This window comes from Pleurodeles waltl, chromosome 6 (assembly GCF_031143425.1).
Source record: "Pleurodeles waltl isolate 20211129_DDA chromosome 6, aPleWal1.hap1.20221129, whole genome shotgun sequence".
Lineage (NCBI taxonomy): Eukaryota > Metazoa > Chordata > Amphibia > Caudata > Salamandridae > Pleurodeles > Pleurodeles waltl.
The window spans coordinates 403,514,197-403,532,681 of record NC_090445.1 but is presented as its reverse complement, the minus strand read 5'-3'; the positions used below and the strand labels follow the sequence as shown (position 1 = coordinate 403,532,681).

The window sequence follows — 18,485 nt, the reverse complement described above, 5'->3', positions numbered from 1 at the left end:
GGCACTGGGACATACCTTTGTATCTAGATGATCGGCATAAACATACAGACGACTCACCAGTGCATGTGGGCTGACTGTACAGTAGTCAGATCAGAACATTAAAAAGATATACCTGTATAATTATTGTAAATTAAAGCTTGAGATTGTATATTTTAAAGTGAGAATACATAAATTTAAATAAATTTAAAGGAGGACTACAGTAGTAGTTACACAGCAGAATTTTACATAAATCAAATAGAGGCCTTTAATTTCTTCAAGAAAAAACATAATTCATCAACATTCTTGCTAATGCGAGCTCATTACATTCACTATTAAGGCCAAGAAATACAATCTAATATAATGATTTTACACAAAAAGTATGAGTGAGTTATTGGTGTTAGCCAATATTGCGCGTCTTTACTTTTTGTATTGCTTTTTTCAGATTTCCCACAACCTCTTTGTTCCTTAAACTATAGATAAGGGGATTTAACATCGGAGTCAAAACTACATAGAGCACAGGGATCACCATGTCCTGTTCCACAGTATAGGTTGACATTGGGCGGATATAAGTAACGACGACTGGCCCAAAAAATAAACATACTACTGACAGATGGGAGACGCATGTAGAAAAAGCTTTTCGACGTCCTTCTGATGTCCTAATCTTTATGATGGCTGAGATAATGAACACGTAGGATAGAAGAGTGAACGTGAAGGGGCCTAGGATGACTATCGCCCCGGTTGTGTACAGCATAATCTCATTGATCTCGGTGTCTCCGCAAGACAATGCTAAGAGAGGTGGGATGTCACAGAAGAAATGGTTGATCGTGTTAGACTTGCAGAATGGAAGATGGAAAGTAAAGGCAGTGTGTGCCAAGGAATTCAAAAAACCTGCAGACCAGCATGTGACTGCTAACCAGAAGCATACCCTTTTGTTCATGATCACAGTATAATGCAAGGGTTTGCACACTGCTACATAGCGGTCCAGAGCCATCGCTGCGAGCAGAGTACATTCCACACCACCCAAGCAAATGAAAAAATACAACTGCACTACACAACCAGGAAAGGATATGAACTTCACTTGAGATAGAAAATCTATCAGCATTCTGGGAACTGTGGTTGATGTAAAGCATATATCAATAAAAGACAGGTTACGGAGAAAATAATACATTGGAGAATTTAAGCCAGTGTACATAGTGATTGCGGCTATCATTAGCATGTTTGCCAGCAGGTTTATAATGTAGAGCATGAGAAACACCACAAAGAGAATAACCTGGTGCTGAGGGTCATTGCTGAGTCCCACCAGGATGAATCCATTCACTCTTGTGGAGTTCAGTTTTTCTATGTGTTCTGCAAGGGCAAGAGCAGTCAATGTAAATCACACATTATAGCTTCAGAATGATCAATATAAAGGAGAAAATGATCCCCAATTAAAACATTGTAGGTGCCAATACAAATATTTAGGAACCATCAATTTCAGGAAATGAAAACTGCATGAATTAAAACAGGATCATAATGCACTTTGTAGCAGTGTGTGCTTCTAGTTATAGGTCAACAACAGCGTGTTGTTAAGAATGAAGGTGCCATAAAAGCAAGTATAGTTGAGAGAAGAAAGGTTTATTGGTCACAACAGCAGGACAAAACACAACGTCCCCTCACAGCTGCTCCGGACTCCACCAGCTAACTGCCAGTGTCTGGAACAACCAAAAGGGAACCTCTATGCCTCATTCCAGATAAGTTCCAAAAAAGAACAAAACATGTGAATATAACACGCCTTCCCCTTTCACACCAATAAAAAACAACCCAACAACAAGTTGCCTCAAGTACCACCCATAAAATCACCCAAAATTCAATCATCAACAATTTAAAAAAATCAAGCTAACTCAATATATGCCAACCCACTAAAATCCTCAACATACATTTCCCTAAAATATAGCCACAAAAGAAGCCCAACCACAAAGGATAACACCATAGCGAAGTAAGAAAACTACATCAGAAGATAGTCCCTCAGATACCCAGGAGAATGTATTTGTCTTCTATTTATCTCTGGGGGGGTGGCAACCAATAATTTCCTAGTTGACATTCTCTTCTCACCCCTCCATGCCAGACAATCAAAACTCATGTCTCCTGCACACACAGTAGTACTTTTGTGACTCAGCATGTGCTCACATTCTCCACCCATGACCCTGTTTCCTTCTCCATACCACCAACACCTCACCTGAGCATACTCCTGCATTTGACTCCTTCACTTCCACCGTTCCTGTGGATCAAAACCACATTTCTCTTGCTCTACCATTTGCCATTCTCAAATAAATTGCATGACTGGACACCTTCACAGCAACACACAAAGAGATGATGTACGGAGTGCTGAAAATGTCCAAACACTCACACCCGGTCACAGATCTGGGTTAAATCTATTGTTCTTTTGCTCACCATGCCCCCCCGTTTGGACCCAGCCATTTGCAAATCAGTCTTGACCCTGCTCTCCATGGGAACATTTAAGCCCGAACTGCTAGGCCGGGTCCTCCCTGGACCGGAAACAAGAATCCTGAGACCTGTGCCTGTTTATTAGCCCTCATCAGCCAGGCTAGCTTGAATCCAGTGGCACAGTGACCAAGGAACCCACATCTGGGCATACCCTGGCCACTTAGGGCGAATATAGCAACACACAAAGAGATGATGGACGGAGTGCTGAAACCTTTCAAACACTCAGCCCCAGTCACAGATCTGGGTTAAATTCATAATTCTTTTGCTCATCATGTCACCCCAGTTTGCACTCAGCCATATACAAATCAGTCTTTATCCTGCACCCCAAGGGAACAATTCAGCCCAAACTGCCAGGCCAGATCCTCCCTGGACCGGAAACAAGCATCTTGGGGCCACTTCTGGGGTATCAACGCTCTTCAGCCAGACTAGCTTGAATCCAGTGGCACAGTGAGCAAGGGACCCACATCTGGGCCAGATTACAAATTGGGGTGCATTGTGAGCAAAATAATGATGGATTAAATCCAGATCTGTGACTGAGGGTGATTGTTCCAAAAGTTTCAACACCACTGGATTCAAGCTAGCTGGCCTTTCCAGACGTACAATTTGCGAGTCCAGAGACACCAAACTCCAGATTTCTATCTAACATTGGAAATTACACTTAAAAGCTGTATCAAGGTAATCCCAATGTTAATCTATGGGAGAGATAGGCTTTACAATAGTGAACAATGAATTTAATAGTTTTTCACTACCAGGACAAGTTAAACTTAAATGTACATGTCCAACATTCTAAAAACACTGCACCCTGCCCTTAGAGCTGGTTAGGGCTTACCATAGGGGTGAATTACATGTATTAAAAAGGAAGGTTTGGATTGGGCAAGGGGGTGCACTTGTGTAAGAGTCACCAGATCCTCCGGGTCTGTGTACGCTCCCAACACTTCCACCACAAGACAGCTCCAATACTCTGATTAGATATGTCACAGAGTCTAAGAGAGTCCAAGTGGGGAAAAGGGGATTAGGAAAGGAACAGCTGGGAAGGAGACCTGTAGGAAGCAAAAGGTTAAAACACACAAGCATAAAAATAATCTCTCATAAAAAACTGTACTATACTATGACTCTAAGCATCATCAATCTGAATACATGAATAACCTTAAGAATGAATCTTATAAAGACTAGACTTTTTTGATGACTGAATACCTGTGGGAGAAAACAAGAGGAGTTAAAATATAACTTTCAGATTCAAGTACTTTCTTTAGCATGAATATCAGGAAAACTATCTGAGTAAATTCTGAACCTTCATATAATTCTTATTTTAAGAATACATATTAGGAACACACAACATTTCATCTAGAACTCTGGACTTCTTTGTTCTCTCTAAATGTTGAAACATGAATTGCGCACATTGTAGATTTCCACATAGGTATTTAAACCCCCATAGAAGGATTGAGCGCCATGAATAACACCACATAGATTCAAGGAATAAATCATGTGACTTGTCAACTTGAATATTTCCAATTAAATGCCTTAGAATTGTAGCGCACAATGAACAACATGAATAAAGCACGAGGAAAGAATCGCGCGTCTTGCCGATTCGAAAACCACCATGTAACTGCCAAGGAATGGTAGTGCACAATGAATAACATGAATTAAGCAGGAGGAAAGAATCGCGCGTTTTGCCGATTCGAAAACCACCATGTAACTGTCAAGGAATGGTAGCGTACAATGAACAACATGAATTAAGCACGAGGAAGGAATCGCGTGTCTTGCTGATTCAAGTGCCACCATGTAACTGTCAAGGACTGGTAGCGTACAATGAATATCATGGATTAGAACACAAGGAAAACAATTGCGCGTCTTGCCGATTCGAGTGCCACCATGTAACTGCCAAGAAATGGTAGCACACAATGAATATCATGAATTAGAGCACCAGGGAAAGGATTGCGTGTCTTGCTGATTCGAATGCCACCATGAAACTGCCAAGGAATGGTAGCGCACAATGTATATCATGAATTAGTACACAAGAAAAGAATCGCACGTCTTGCCGATTCGAATGCCACCATGAAACTGGCAAGGAAATGGTAGCGCACAATGTATATCATGAATTAGTACACAAGAAAAGAATCGCGCGTATTGCCGATTCGAATACCACTATGCAAATGTAATGGAAAAGTCCAAACGCACATTCACAGACGCAAGAGCAAATTATTTTAGCAAGAAAAAATTAGGCCCAAGAGTTCGAACGTCATTGATACGGAGTCGGGCCCAGCCCAACCTCCGTCTTACCGCCCTGATCAAGAATCACCCAACGAGTGAAAGGGCGAGGCCTGGAAAATGAAAGTAGGCCACTGGAACAGGAGCTCAGGAAGTTGCTGCTGCCCTGCACCGGGACCTCTGAATAGTGAGCACGTGGAGCTGGGCTGGCTCCCTTTTATAGAGTCACAACCACACCCAGGCATGCTGCAGGGAAACTTTCTAGAAGGCCCTGGAAAGGGACCACACCCTGACTCACTCTGAAAGCTTGCAGTAATGAATTGCAAATGGACAGTATTTATAAGCACCTTAAAAATGATTCTTCAGGATTGAATTCTGCAATGCAAAAGGTTGAACAATAACATATCATCACAATGCAAAAATTAAATTATCTTAAGAATGGTGGGTTTTTGCATTCTGGTTGCCCGTAGAGCGCGCACTGTCCTGGTGTTGACAGTACTCCCCTCTCCCAGGAGCGCTCTAGGGCCTGGTTTGTCTGGATTGAGACAATGAAAGCATCTCACAAGTACTGGAGCATGAACATCAGATGCGGAAACCCATGAATTACTTTCAGGACCATAACCTTTCCATGAGATTAAGTACCATAGGTTACGCCCTCTCAGTTTAGAATTCAACACTTTCTTGACTTTGTATTCTTCTTCCCCCTGTACTAGCACAGGAGCTGGATGAGGGCGAACCTTTTGGACTGCCTTTTTTAAGAGGGAATTATGGAACACTGAATGAATCCGTAATGATCTTGGCAATTGCAGTTTATAGGTCACAGGATTGATTTGCTGAAGAATAGTACAAGGACCTAAGAATTTGGGGTTAAACATGTGCTTCTTCTTGAAGTCTGTATGTTTTGTGGAGAGCCACACTTTGTCACCTGGTTGATACTGCGGTCCCTCACAATGTTTCTTGTCATAGTGCTTTTTGTATTTTTGTTTGGCTTTTTCTAAATGCTGTTGAATCAATTTCTGGGTTTGATGCAAATTTTGAACGATTTCTAATACAGCTGGAGTAAGAGAACTTTTTTGAGGAATGGTAATGGGTAAGGTGTCAGAATGGTAGCCAAACAAACTAAAGAAGGGTGTAACGCCAGTAGAAATGTGGAAGGAGTTGTTGTAGGCTAACTCAGCTAACCAGAGCATTGATGTCCAAGAATGACGTGTTTTTTCAGCGTAAGCACGTAGGTATTGCTCCAAAGTCTGATTTAGTCTCTCCGTTTGACCATCTGTTTGAGGATGGTGGCTAGTAGATAGTGTAGATGTCACTTGGAGTGTTTTACACCATGTCTTCCAGAAGTTGGAGGCAAATTGCGACCCCCGATCAGGGAGGATCACTTTTGGCAGCCCATGATAACGCACAACTCTACTTAGTAAGATAGTTGCTAATTCACTAGAGGTGGGCAATTTCTTACAGGCAATGAAATGTCCATATTTCATGAGACTATCTACTACCACCAAAATTACTGAATGCTGTTGAACCACTGGCAGACCAGTAATAAAGTCTAAAGAAATGTGCTCCCACGGACGACTTGGGGTTGGGAGTGGGTGTAACAACCCTTTCGGTTTTGAGTGACTTGTTTTAGTGCGAGCACAGACTTTGCAGTTGTTTACCATTGTTTTTACATCTTTTGTTAGGTTAGGCCACCAAAAATAGCGTTGGATTAGTTCAAGAGTTTTAGGAGTACCTGGGTGACCTGCCGTAGGTATAAGATGCAACCAATGAAACACTATCTTGCGAAGTTTGGTAGTGGGCATGAACAAACGAGCGTCATGAAAGGGTAGTCCTTGCTTGATTGACCTTTTGGGATCTGCTTGGGCCCACGTCTGCCATTTTTCAACAGTAAATGAATTGCGGATGTCTTCAAAGAAATCTTCAGTTTTTATTATACATAGGACCTTGTCAGGAGCAATGATAGCTCTGGAGGTTTGAACTGCAGGCAATGTGGTAGACTCTTAGCGGGACAAGGCGTCAGCTTTGCGGTTATCTTTACCAGGCGGGAAGGTTACCACAAAATCAAACTCAGCAAAAAACAGCATCCAGCGTAATTGCCGATGAGTCAAAAGTCTGGCGGAACTCATGAATTGAAGATTGCGATGATCAGTATATACTGTGACAGTATATTTGGCACCCAACAAATGATGTCACCATTCTTTAAAGGCTTCACGAATCGCCAGAAGCTTTTTTCAGCAATGACATAATTCTGTTCAGCTTCGTTCAACTTCTGAGACATGTGAGCTACAGGATGAAGCTGAGCAGTGTCTTTGTTTCGTTGTGACAAGACTGCTCCTATCGTCACATCTGAAGCATCAGCTTCCACTATGAAAGGTTGATCCGTGTCTGGATGAGCCAAGATTGGAGCAGTGGAGAAAGCTTCTTGCAATGTTGAAAAGGCTTGATCGGCTTCTGGGGACCATACTAAGTTTTCTTTCTTTCTTAATAACTTAGTAATTGGAGCCACTGTCTGGGAGAAATGATTTATGAATCTCCGGTAAAAATTTGCAAACCCCAGGCAACATTGTACATCACGAACAGTCTTTTGGGTGGGCCAATCAGATACAGCTTTTACTTTCTTTTCTGCCATCACCATACCTTGAGGGGTAAGAATAACCCCTAAAAACTCAACTGTGGTAACATGAAACTCACACTTGGTTAGTTTGCAATATAAATGAAGCTTACGAAGGGCTGTCAGAATTTTCTTGACATGTTGGACATGTTAATTTTCAATGTCTGAGTAGATCAAAATGTCATCAATGTAGACTTTGGCAAATATATTGAGGTACTCTCTAAGAATGTCATTAAAAAAAACTTGAAATGCTGCTGGAGCATTGCACAGACCAAAAGGCAAGATGGTGTATTCAAAAAGTCCATATATTGTTTTGAACGCTGTTTTCCATTCGTCACCCTCTCTCATTCTGACCAGATGATAAGCACCTCGAAGGTCAAGCTTCGTGTAGATTTTTGCTTTCTTTACTTGTTCCAGTAAGACCAGAATTAGGGGCAAAGGATTTTTGTTCTTGATGGTGATTTTGTTCAAACCCCTATATTCAATACAAGTTTGAAGTTCTCCATTCGCCTTTGGAACAAAAAACAAAGGAGAAGCTGCGGGAGACTTAGAGGGGCGAATTAAACCATTCTCTAAGAATTGATCGAAGTATTTTCGTAAGTGTTGATTTTCATGTTCTGACAAGGCATACACAAGACAGTTGGGAAGTATTGCACCTGGGACTAGATCAATTTGGCAGTCATAAGATCTATGAGGAGGTAAGTTATATGCTTCTTTCTCATCAAATACATCGTCATACGACAAATACTGTTTGGGCAAATGAACTTCTTTCTCTGCCGCAGTAGCTATGTAAAAGTTGCGAACTTCCGATTCTTGAGTCCTTTGGAGACATCGTTCTTTACATAGCGCAGATGAGAACACGACCTTTCGTTCTGCCCAATTAATCTCTGGATTGTGATGAGTTAACCAGGGCAAGCCAAGGATAATCCCATACAGGGGAGCATGGATCACGTCAAGGATAAGTTTCTCTTTATGTTTCTTTCTTTGATTTTTATCTTCACAGATCACTGACAAGGGGACAGTCTGAAGAGTTACCGGGCCTCCAGTCAAGAGTTTTCCATCGACTGCCTGGATGATTTCTGGGGTCTTCTTTTCAATACATGGGATCCCCCATGCACGAACCAATTTGGCGTCGACCAAGTTCCCGGTAGCACCAGAATCGACCAGAGCCTTTTTGAAATAGGTATTTTTCTTAACCTTAACTCTTATTCCCAATTTGAGATGTCTAGATTTTGAAGGGTCCACAGTGACACCCAAGAGCAATCCTTCTCTGCATCTTGGGTGTTTTAGTTTTCCAACTCAACTGATTCATTGGCTGCAACCTTCTGAACTGGACCTCCCTTGTTGTTTGGCTTGATTGAACAGTCTTTGACGAAATTACCTTTCCGCCCACAATATAGACATTGTCCATTTTTTATGCATAGGTCCTTTTCATCTTTGGTGAAAGGTCTTCTGATGGTTCCAATTTCCTTCTGTTCAGGCGTTCTTTCTTTCTGAGTTCTTGAGTCTCTGTTATCGTGAACACGCCAGGAATATTTTTCAGTCTTTTTACGCATTCCTTTATGTTCAAATAAACGATGATCAAGCCTCAAGACAAGGTTTATTAATTCTTGACAGTCTGTAGGTTGCGGGTCGATTTGCACTCAGATATCTTTTAATTTCTTTTTGAGTCCCTTGTAAAACAAGGGCGCTTGTTTTTCCTCTGGCCAGGATGTCTCAGCGACCAGCCGGTTAAAGTTGGCTAAATATGACACTAAGTCCTGATTCCCCTGGGGTAAGTCTAATAGCTCACGATCTGCTGACAGTGTTACAGTTCTACGATCAAAGACTCGCTCAAACTCTCGAACAAAGTTTCTCCAGATGTACAACAGGTGACTATCCTTACGCACAAGAGGAATAGCCCAGGTAGCAGCCTCTCTGGACAGATATGATGACAAGAAAGCTACTTTGGACTGGGCATCAGGAAAAGTATGTGGTCTGCAGGTGAAATTAAGTTCTACTTGAACCAGGAAAGATTGCACTTTCAAGGGGTCACCTGAGAAATGTTCTGGAGGAGCTAAAGGAATGGCTGAAGGAACATTGAGGGAAATGTTTGTCAGATTACCTCCAGAAGTCTGAGAAGAAGTACCTGACCATGACACACCTGTGGGACTTTGTTCCTTCTTCTCTACCTTATCCTGTAACTGACTCACTCTCTTAGCTAAGCTATTTGTCAAATCTTTTGATGATACCACCGCTGACTGGGTGATAGCCTTGACTAGCTCATCCAGTGTGGTCATGTTGAGAACATACACAATCCAGGAGGATAATAATTAGTGGGTTTACTATTCTGTCAGAGTCACCAGATCCTCAGGGTCTGTGCACGCTCCCCACACTTCCACCACAAGACAGCTCCAATACTCTGATTAGATTTGTCACAGCGTCTAAGAGAGTCCAAGTGGGGAAAAGGGGATTAGGAAGGGAACAGCTGGGAAGGAGACCTGTAGGAAGCAAAAGGGTAAAACACACAAGCATAAAAATAATCTCTCATGAAAACAGTACTATACTATGACTCTAAGCATCAGCACTCTGAATACATGAATAACCTTAAGAATGAATCTTATAAAGACGAGACTTTTTTGATGACTGAATACCTGTGGGAGAAAACAAGAGGAGTTAAAATATAACTTTCAGATTCAAGTACTTTCTTTAGCATGAATATCAGGAAAACTATCTGAGTAAATTCTGAACCTTCGTATAATTCTTATTTTAAGAATACATATTAGGAACACACGACATTTCATCTAGAACTCTGGACTTCTTTGTTCTCTCTAAATGTTGAAACATGAATTGCGCACATTGTAGATTTCCACATAGGTATTTAAACCCCCATAGAAGGATTGATTGCAATGAATAACACCACATAGATTCAAGGAATAAATCATGTGACTTGTCAACTCGAATACTTCCAAGTAAATGCCTTAGAATGGTAGCGTACAATGAACAAAATGAAATAAGCACGAGGAAAGAATTGCGCGTCTTGCCGATTCGAAAACCACCATGTAACTGTCAAGGACTGGTAGCGTACAATGAATATCATGGATTAGAACACAAGGTAAGTAATCGCGCATCTTGCCGATTTGAATGCCACCATGTAACTGCCAAGAAATGGTAGCGCACAATGAATATCATGAATTAGAACACCAAGGAAAGAATTGCGCTTCTTGCCTATTCGAATGCCACCATGAAACTGCCAAGGAATGGTAGCGCACAATGTATATCATGAATTAGTACACAAGAAAAGAATCGCACGTCTTGCCGATTTGAATGCCACCATGAAACTGCCAAGGAAAAGGTAGCGCACAATGTATATCATGAATTAGTACACAAGAAAAGAATTGCGCATCTTGCCGAATCGAATGCCACCATGCAAATGTAAAGGAAAAGTCCAAATGCACATTCACACACGCAAGAGCAAATCTGGGAGAGGACACAGGGGACGTGTGAATGGTAGTGGGGTGGTGACTGCACGTGAGCGGGGTGTGGTGGTGGGTGTGCTGGTGATGGCAGTAGTGGCTGTAGATGTAGTGCATGCAGGTGTGAGTGTAGACGAGACTGGGAGGGAGGAGGGAGACGAGGAGGAGGGGGACACTGTGGTGGCAGTGGATGTTGGTGTGTCTGCATGTGTGTGATGCTTGCGTAAGTGCCTGTGGGATGTGTGGTGCTTATGTTTGCCAGAGCTTCCCTTGTGTGCTGAAGTGCCGCCTGACCAGAATGAATGCCCTCCAGGAATGCATTGGTTTGTTGCAACTGCCTTTCGACACCCTGGATGGCATTCAAAATGGAAGACTGCCCAACAGTGAGGGACCTGAGGAGGTCAATGGCCTCCTCACTGAGGGCAGCAGGGGTGACAGGGGCACGGGCTGAGGTGCCTAGGGCAAAGGTGATGACTACCCTCCTGGGTGAGTGGGTATGGGGCAAAGGCTGAGGGGCTGCTGGGAGGGCGGTGCTGGTAGGAGGGGTGGCGGCTGTACCTGTAGATGCGGGGGCACAGATGTTGCCGCCACCACAAGGAAGCTCCCATCAGAGGACGAGTCCGTGTCGCTGGTGTCAGCTCCTGTCCCCGCCGTGGTGCTCCCCTTGCCCTCTGTCCCACTGGTGAACTCCGAGTCCGTAGTCTCACCCTCCATGGACATGTGGGATGCAGCTCCCTCGTGCTCCGTTGCCACTGCTCTTCCGCCTGATGCTGCTAATGCACACAAGAACAGGGAGACCACAAAAAGGGGCGGGGGACGACAGAAGAAAGACATGTTCAGTGCATGCATTACCGCTACCGTTGGCGGACACAACAGACACAGAAGCCCCCTGCACTACGCCGCGCTCTTGGGCTTCACTGTTCAATCCCTGGAAAATGGCCTACTAGGCTATGGAAGTCATCTGCACACATGGATGACACAGGGGCATGACTAGGTGTACTTGGCACTCTACAGAGCTGTGGTGGGGTGCCACATGGCATGCCTTACAGAGGGACCTTGCCTACTAAACTCCCCCTGGCCTAGGGAAACCCACAGCCGACCTCCCCCAACCAGACCCCTCCACTGCACACCAAATCACCAGGATGAGAGTGTACTCACCCCCTTGTGGCTGCTGTGATGCCCTCAAGCGCCCATCCAACTACGGGTACGCCACTAGCACCGGTGGAGGTGGTGGGCAGTTCATCGTCCAGGCTGGTGTCAGGGGCCCCTTGTTGTGCCACAGTGTTCCTCCTGGTGTTGAGTGCTTCCTTCAGCACCCCTACAATGGTGCCCAGGGTGGAATTGATGGCTCTGAGTTCCTCCCTGAAGCCCAAATTCTGTTCCTCCTGCAGGCGCTGGGTCTCCTGAAACTTGACCAGTACCGTTGCCATTGTCTCCTGGTAGTGGTGGTAGGCTCCCATGATGTTGGAGAGGGCCTCGTGGAGAGTGGGTTCCCTTGACCTGTCCTCCCCCTGTCGCACAGCAGCCCTCCCAGTTCCCCTGTGTTCCTGGGCCTCCATCTCCTGGACCGTGTGCCCACTGCCACTGCCCCAGGTCCCTGTTGTTGTTGGGGTGGTGGGTTAGCCTGGGTTCCCTCTAGTGGTGGACACACTGCTGATTGACGTGTCCTGGGGACAGAGGTATGGGCCCGCTGGGTGGGTGCTGTGCTGGTGTTTCCAGAGGGGGTAAGCTCTGTAGTTGCCTTTGACTGTGTGATGGGAACCGACTGTCCCGAGGTCCCCGATGGGCCGGGCTGGTCATCTAGATCCAGTTGGACAGAGCTGCTGTCATCACTGTGGGCCTCTTCTGTTGGTGGTGTGGACATGTGTTGGCCCTCCTGTCCGGTGACGTTGTTTAGGGGTCCTGCAGGGGTATAAAAGGATTTTTATTACATCTGTGTGTGCCATGGTGTGCAATGGGTGGGTGACCGTGTACCCCAGTGCTTGCATTCCTGTGTGGGACCTTGTGTGATGATGTTTCAGGCGGGTGTATGGGTTTGTGCAGTGGGCATGCTTTGGTGATGGCTGTCCATGCTTTGTTGTTGCATGCAGGGCTTGGTGTTGGGAGGTGTGTTTTGTGATGTTGGGACATTTGTGAGGAGTTGGAGTGATGGGGGTGAGGGTGGGGGTATGTGATGGCATGCAGGTAGGGTGGGGGATGTAATAGTTAAGATTTGACTTACCAGAGTCCATTCCTCCATCTACTCCTGAGAGGCCCTCAGGATGCAGAATCACCAAGACCTGCTCCTCCCATGTTGTTAGTTGTGGGGGAGGAGGTGGGGGTCCGCCGCCAGTCCGCTGAACCGCAAGGTGGTGTCTTGAGACCACGGAACGCACCTTCCCCCGTAGGTCGTTCGACCTCTTCCTAATGTCATCCCGATTTCTTGGGTGCTGTCCCACTGCGTTGACCCTGTCCACTATTCTTCGCCATAGCTCCATCTTCCTTGCAATTGAGGTGTGCTGCACCTGTGATCCGAATAGCTGTGGCTCTACCCGGACGATTTCCTCCACCATGACCCTGAGCTCATCCTCCGAGAACCTGGGGTGTCTTTGCCATGCCATGGGGTGGTGTGGGTGATGTGTGGGGTGGTGTGTGTGTTGATAAGTGTGTTGATATGTTGTGGGGTGTTGTGTGAGGTGCGTGGAAGTGGTCTGGTGTGCCTGTGGATGCTAGTATTGTTGCTGGTGGTGTCTCTCTGTGTGCTTCTTTCTAAATTGTGGTCGTAGGGGTTTGTGGGTGATGTGGGTGTGTGTTTTATATTGTATTGGGTGTGTGGGAGTGATGTGTGTATGTGTATCAGGTGTGTGTATTTTGAATTGTCCAATGTGGCTGTGTTTTGTATGTGTGTGTGTATTTTGAGCGTGTCGGTGTGTACCGCCAATGGAATACCACAGTTGAAAGACCGCCGCCTGGATTCGTGTGTCATGATACTGTGGGCGTATTTCTGTTGGCGTGACGGTGGAGGTTTTGTTTTCGCCAGTTTATCACTGACCTTTGGGTGTGGCGGACTTGTGTGGGTGTCTGAATTTTGGCAGATTCCGTGCTGTGGGTCATAATAGCTGTGGCGGATTTCCGCGGGCGCGGCAGTGTGTAGGCGGTCTTCTGCGCGGCTTTAAGCGGCTTTTACCGCCAATGTTGTAATGAGGGCCATAGTGTACTTTACTAGGTACTTATAAATAAATTAAACATGCCAATTGGGGATAAGCCAATGTCACCATGTTAAAAGTACAGAGCATCTGCACTTTAACATTAGTTAGCAGTGGAAGAGTGCACAGAATCCTAAAGCCAGCAAAAGTGAAGTCAGAAAAACAGGTAATCAGAAGGCAAAAAGTCAGGGTAAACCACACAAAGGATGCCAGGCCTAAGACATCCCAATCAGTTTATGAGGGTTGTGGTACCAGAGGTAGGTGATCAAAGATATGTTGACCCTCAAAACCCAATCAGTTGCAAAGGGGATTAATTTCCTTACAGGTTCAAACTTCGAACCATCTATAGGAATTAACTAACATTCAGATGTCCTATGCTGTTGCTTCCACTTGAAGTTTTATTCACCAGCTTCCACCAAAAATGTCACTGAACAATTGTCACTTTGCTTGTTGTTTAATGAAGCAGAAGTTGGCAGCTGTAGAAAAGCTATTTTACCAGTAGGAGGCATAAAAAACAGGTAATGTAAGCTAACTCAGCAAACTAGTTAAAGAAAATACAGGCTTGTAGAGTATGCAAATCACGATCCTTCTTATGACCAAGGCAAAGGTCCTTGCGAAAGAGTTCAGGTCGGGAGAAAGGTAAGTCAACTTGTTACACAACATTAAGCTATAAAGCTGAAATGTAGTTGATTAGAAGCAGTGAGCAGACTAACACTGAAATGCAGCTGATTCGAGCTGTGAGCGCGGTGAACCTTTCAGCAACGCATGGAATCTGAAACATTATCACAGCTGGATTTGGTACCACGGGGCAACCTTTGATCACAATGTCATTTACGTTCCTGGACAATTCAAACTTTCCCACAGGGCTTTTTCAATCCCATTATTGGTGAATTACATGGACTGCTCAACACTTCTTTCAAAGTTCTGCAATTATTTGAACAACCTTTATAAGGATATCCTGTGGCACGTTATACTGGGGAATCTGGGGAAAAATTGCGTTCGGCTTTGCAGGAACCTTAACTGGCTCAACTCCCTTTATCAGACCAATCTCCTTCCCTATCAAATCCCATACTCTTTCTTTAACTGTTCCCTGTAAATCAGGAGGAAGCTCCTTCACTGTGAATACTTGAAAGAAATCAATCAGGGGGTATTCCTCAATTGTGATTTCACACTCTGTCTCTGGAGCTGGGTCATCTTCATCATCACTATTCGTCTGTATCTTGATTCCGTCATTTGAACAAGTAATCAAGCATCTGGTTTTACACAGCAAGTCTCTTCCCAATACGGATACTGGAGTTGAGTCACAGAATACGAATTTGTGCAATCCTTCAAAGTTTCAAATTTTAACTTGGACTGGTTCTGTGATCAGATTGGTCAAATACTGATTCGCTACTCCTACAATCTGGACTATCTTTCTTGAAAAGGACAAATTCTGAACTTCTGCAGTTCTCACTGTAGAGTGTGTAGCTCTTGTGTCAACCAATGAAACTCTGGAACCCATGACTTCTCCCTTCACATATGGGCCTTTCTGATATACTTCTAAAGAAGCTGCGAGCACACATTCCTCCTCATCCGAACTCTCGCTCACCCAATCATCATTTATTCTAATCTCACTGTGTAACGGGAATTGGTGTACTGTGTTATTACTTTTGTTAAGCCTCTGACCTGTGACTTGTTGAGGAAGAGTCACCTGCTGCTGTTCCATCGGGGAATGAGGTTATTTGAATTTTCTGTCTAGGTACCATTGGAACCTGCTGCTGCATCGGCTGAAACTTTGTGATGTGTCCACGTGGCATTTGCACCTGCTGCATGGGTTGAAAACCTTGTATTTGATTCGCATTATTGTAAAAAGTTGGATTATGACCTCTCATGTTTTGGAACAAGTTGATGTCACCCGTTTGCAGAACAACACCTTCCTGTACCAACATCGGACACTCCTGTTTCCAATGTCCGACAGCTCCGCAAGTGTGACAAGGCAACAATCTCTTCACTCCCTGCACAAGATTTTGAACAACTACAGTACCCAAGTCTGGACTAAGATTTACATTACCAATTCTTCTGTGACCTCTACCTCTCATCTGATTACCATATTTCCCTGCTGCTGCTGTTGTTGCTGCTGGTGAAAACTTCCCTGCACCCCGGTTTGTGCCGCTTTAATCTGTATCACCATCACCTCTACCTTCAACTTTCTCTGCTTCAACTCAATCTCATCACTACAGTACTTTGAATAATGCAATACCTCATAAATCGGCTTCGCTTACCAGCAAATCAAATGAGACTTAATCATCTGGCTAATTTCAGGTCTCAATCCTTCCACACATCTGAACACAAAATGAATCATGTCTTTTGGTTTGATTGCTTCTGTACCACTGTAATGCTTAAATGCCGGCAACAATCTCTCATTAGAAGCATGTATGGACTCCTTTGCTTCTTGAGCTGTCCTGTCTATTCTCTGCCAGTCAATGTTTTTAGGCGAAAGTCTCATTTTCAAATATTTGATTACTTTCTAATAATACTTCATTACCTCGGGAGATGGTGCCCCCATTTCAGATCTCTCTTTGGTTCCTGTGTCGGACAATCTATACTCCTCTTGGGTACATCAGAAGATAGTCCTTCAGGTACCCAGGAGGACGTATTTGTCTTCTATTTATCTCTGTGGGGGTGGCATCCACTAATCTCCTAGTAGACATTCTCTTCTCACCCCTCCATGCCAGACAATCAAAACTCATGTCTCCTGCACACACAGTAGTAATTTTGTGACCCAGCATGTGCTCACCTTCTCCACCCATTACCCTGTTTCCTTCTCTATACCACCAACACCTCACCTGAGCATACTCCTGCATTTGACTCCTTCACTTCCACCATTCCTGTGGATCAAAACCACATTTCTCTTGCTCTATCATTTGCCATTCTCCAAACAAATTGCATGACTGGACACCTTCACAGCAACACACAAAGAGATGATGTATGGAGTGCTGAAAATTTCCACTCACTCACCCCCAGTCACAGATCTGGGTTAAATCCATTGTTCTTTTGCACACCATGCCAACCAGCCATATGCAAATCAGTCTTGACCCTGCTCTCCATGGGAACAGTTAAGCCTGAACTGCTAGGCTGGGTCCTCCCTGGACCGGAAACAAGAATCCTGGGACCTGTGCCAGTTTATTAGCCCTCATCAGCCAGGCTAGCTTGAATCTAATGGAAAAGTGACCAAGGGACCCACATCTGGGCATACCCTGGCCACTTAGGGTGAATATAGCAACACACAAAGAGATGATGGACGGAGTGCTGAAACCTTTCAAACACTCACCCCATTCACAGATCTGGGTTAAATTCATAGTTCTTTTGCTCACCGTGTCACCCCAGTTTGTACTCAGCCATATACAAATCAGTATTTATTTTGCTCCCCAAGGGAACAATTCAGCCCAAACTGCCTGGCCAGGTCCTTCTTGGACCAGAAACAAGAATCTTGGGGCCAGTTTTGGGGTATCAATGCTCTTCAGTCAGACTAGCTGGAATCCAGTGGCACACTGAGCAAGAGACCCACATCTGGGCATGATTACAAATTGGGGTGCATTGCGAGCAAAATAATGATGGATTAAACCCAGATCTGTGACTGGGGGTGATTGTTTCAAAAGTTTCAACACTTCGTCTCACATTTTATTTTGTGATTTTGCTATGTGCTCCTTAAGTGGCTAGGGTATGCCCAGACGTGTATCCCTTGCTTGCTGTACCACTGGATTCAAGCTAGCTGGCCTTTCCAGGCTTACAATGTGTGAGTCCAGAGACACCAAACTCCAAATTTCTATCTGAAATTGGAAATTACACTTAAAAGGTGTATCAACGTAATCCCAATGTTAAACTATGGGAGAGATAGGCTTTGCAACAGTGAAAAATGAATTTAATAGTTTTTCACCACCAGGACATGTTAATCTTAAATGTACATGTCCAACATTCTAAATAAACTGCACCCTGCCCTTAGGGCTAGTTAGGGCTTGCCTTAGGGTTGACATACATGTATTAAAAAATAAAGGTTTGGATCGGCTAAGTGGATGCACTTGCCAGTTCAAAATGGCAGCATGCAACTACACCCACAGGCTCTGCAGTGGCAGGCCTAAGACATGGTTAAAGCGCTACAGTAGTGGATGGCAAAATCAGTGGTCAAGGCCCACTAGTAGCATTTAATATACAGGTCCTCAGAACATATAGGCCCTCATTCTGACCTTGGCGGGCGGCGGAGGCCGCCCGCCAAAGTCCCGCCGTCAGGTTACCGTTCCGCGGTCGAAAGACCGCGGCGGTAATTCTGACTTTCCCGCTGGGCTGGCGGGCGGTCGCCTTCAGACCGCCAGCCAGCCCAGCGGGAAAGAGGCTTCCACGATGAAGCCGGCTCGGAATCGAGCCGGCGGAGTGGAAGCTGTGCGACGGGTGCAGTTGCACCCGTCGCGTATTTCACTGTCTGCGCAGCAGACAGTGAAATACATGTAGGGGCCCTCTTACGGGGGCCCCTGCAATGCCCATGCCAGTGGCATGGGCACTGCAGGGGCCCCCAGGGGCCCCGCGACC

General features: G+C 44.9%; 1 protein-coding gene across 1 annotated transcript; it reads right to left on the bottom strand.

Annotated features, from left to right (window-relative positions):
• Positions 1-376: 376 nt before the first annotated feature.
• On the bottom strand, positions 377-16,787 carry LOC138301601 (olfactory receptor 5V1-like). Its single transcript, XM_069242119.1, has 6 exons — positions 16,748-16,787; positions 16,009-16,178; positions 14,995-15,141; positions 9,859-9,915; positions 9,075-9,234; positions 377-1,326 (listed from the first exon to the last, which is right to left on the bottom strand). The coding sequence occupies exons 1-6, from the start codon at positions 16,785-16,787 to the stop codon at positions 377-379; spliced, it is 1,524 nt and encodes a 507-aa protein (XP_069098220.1).
• Between the last annotated feature and the right edge of the window lie 1,698 nt (positions 16,788-18,485).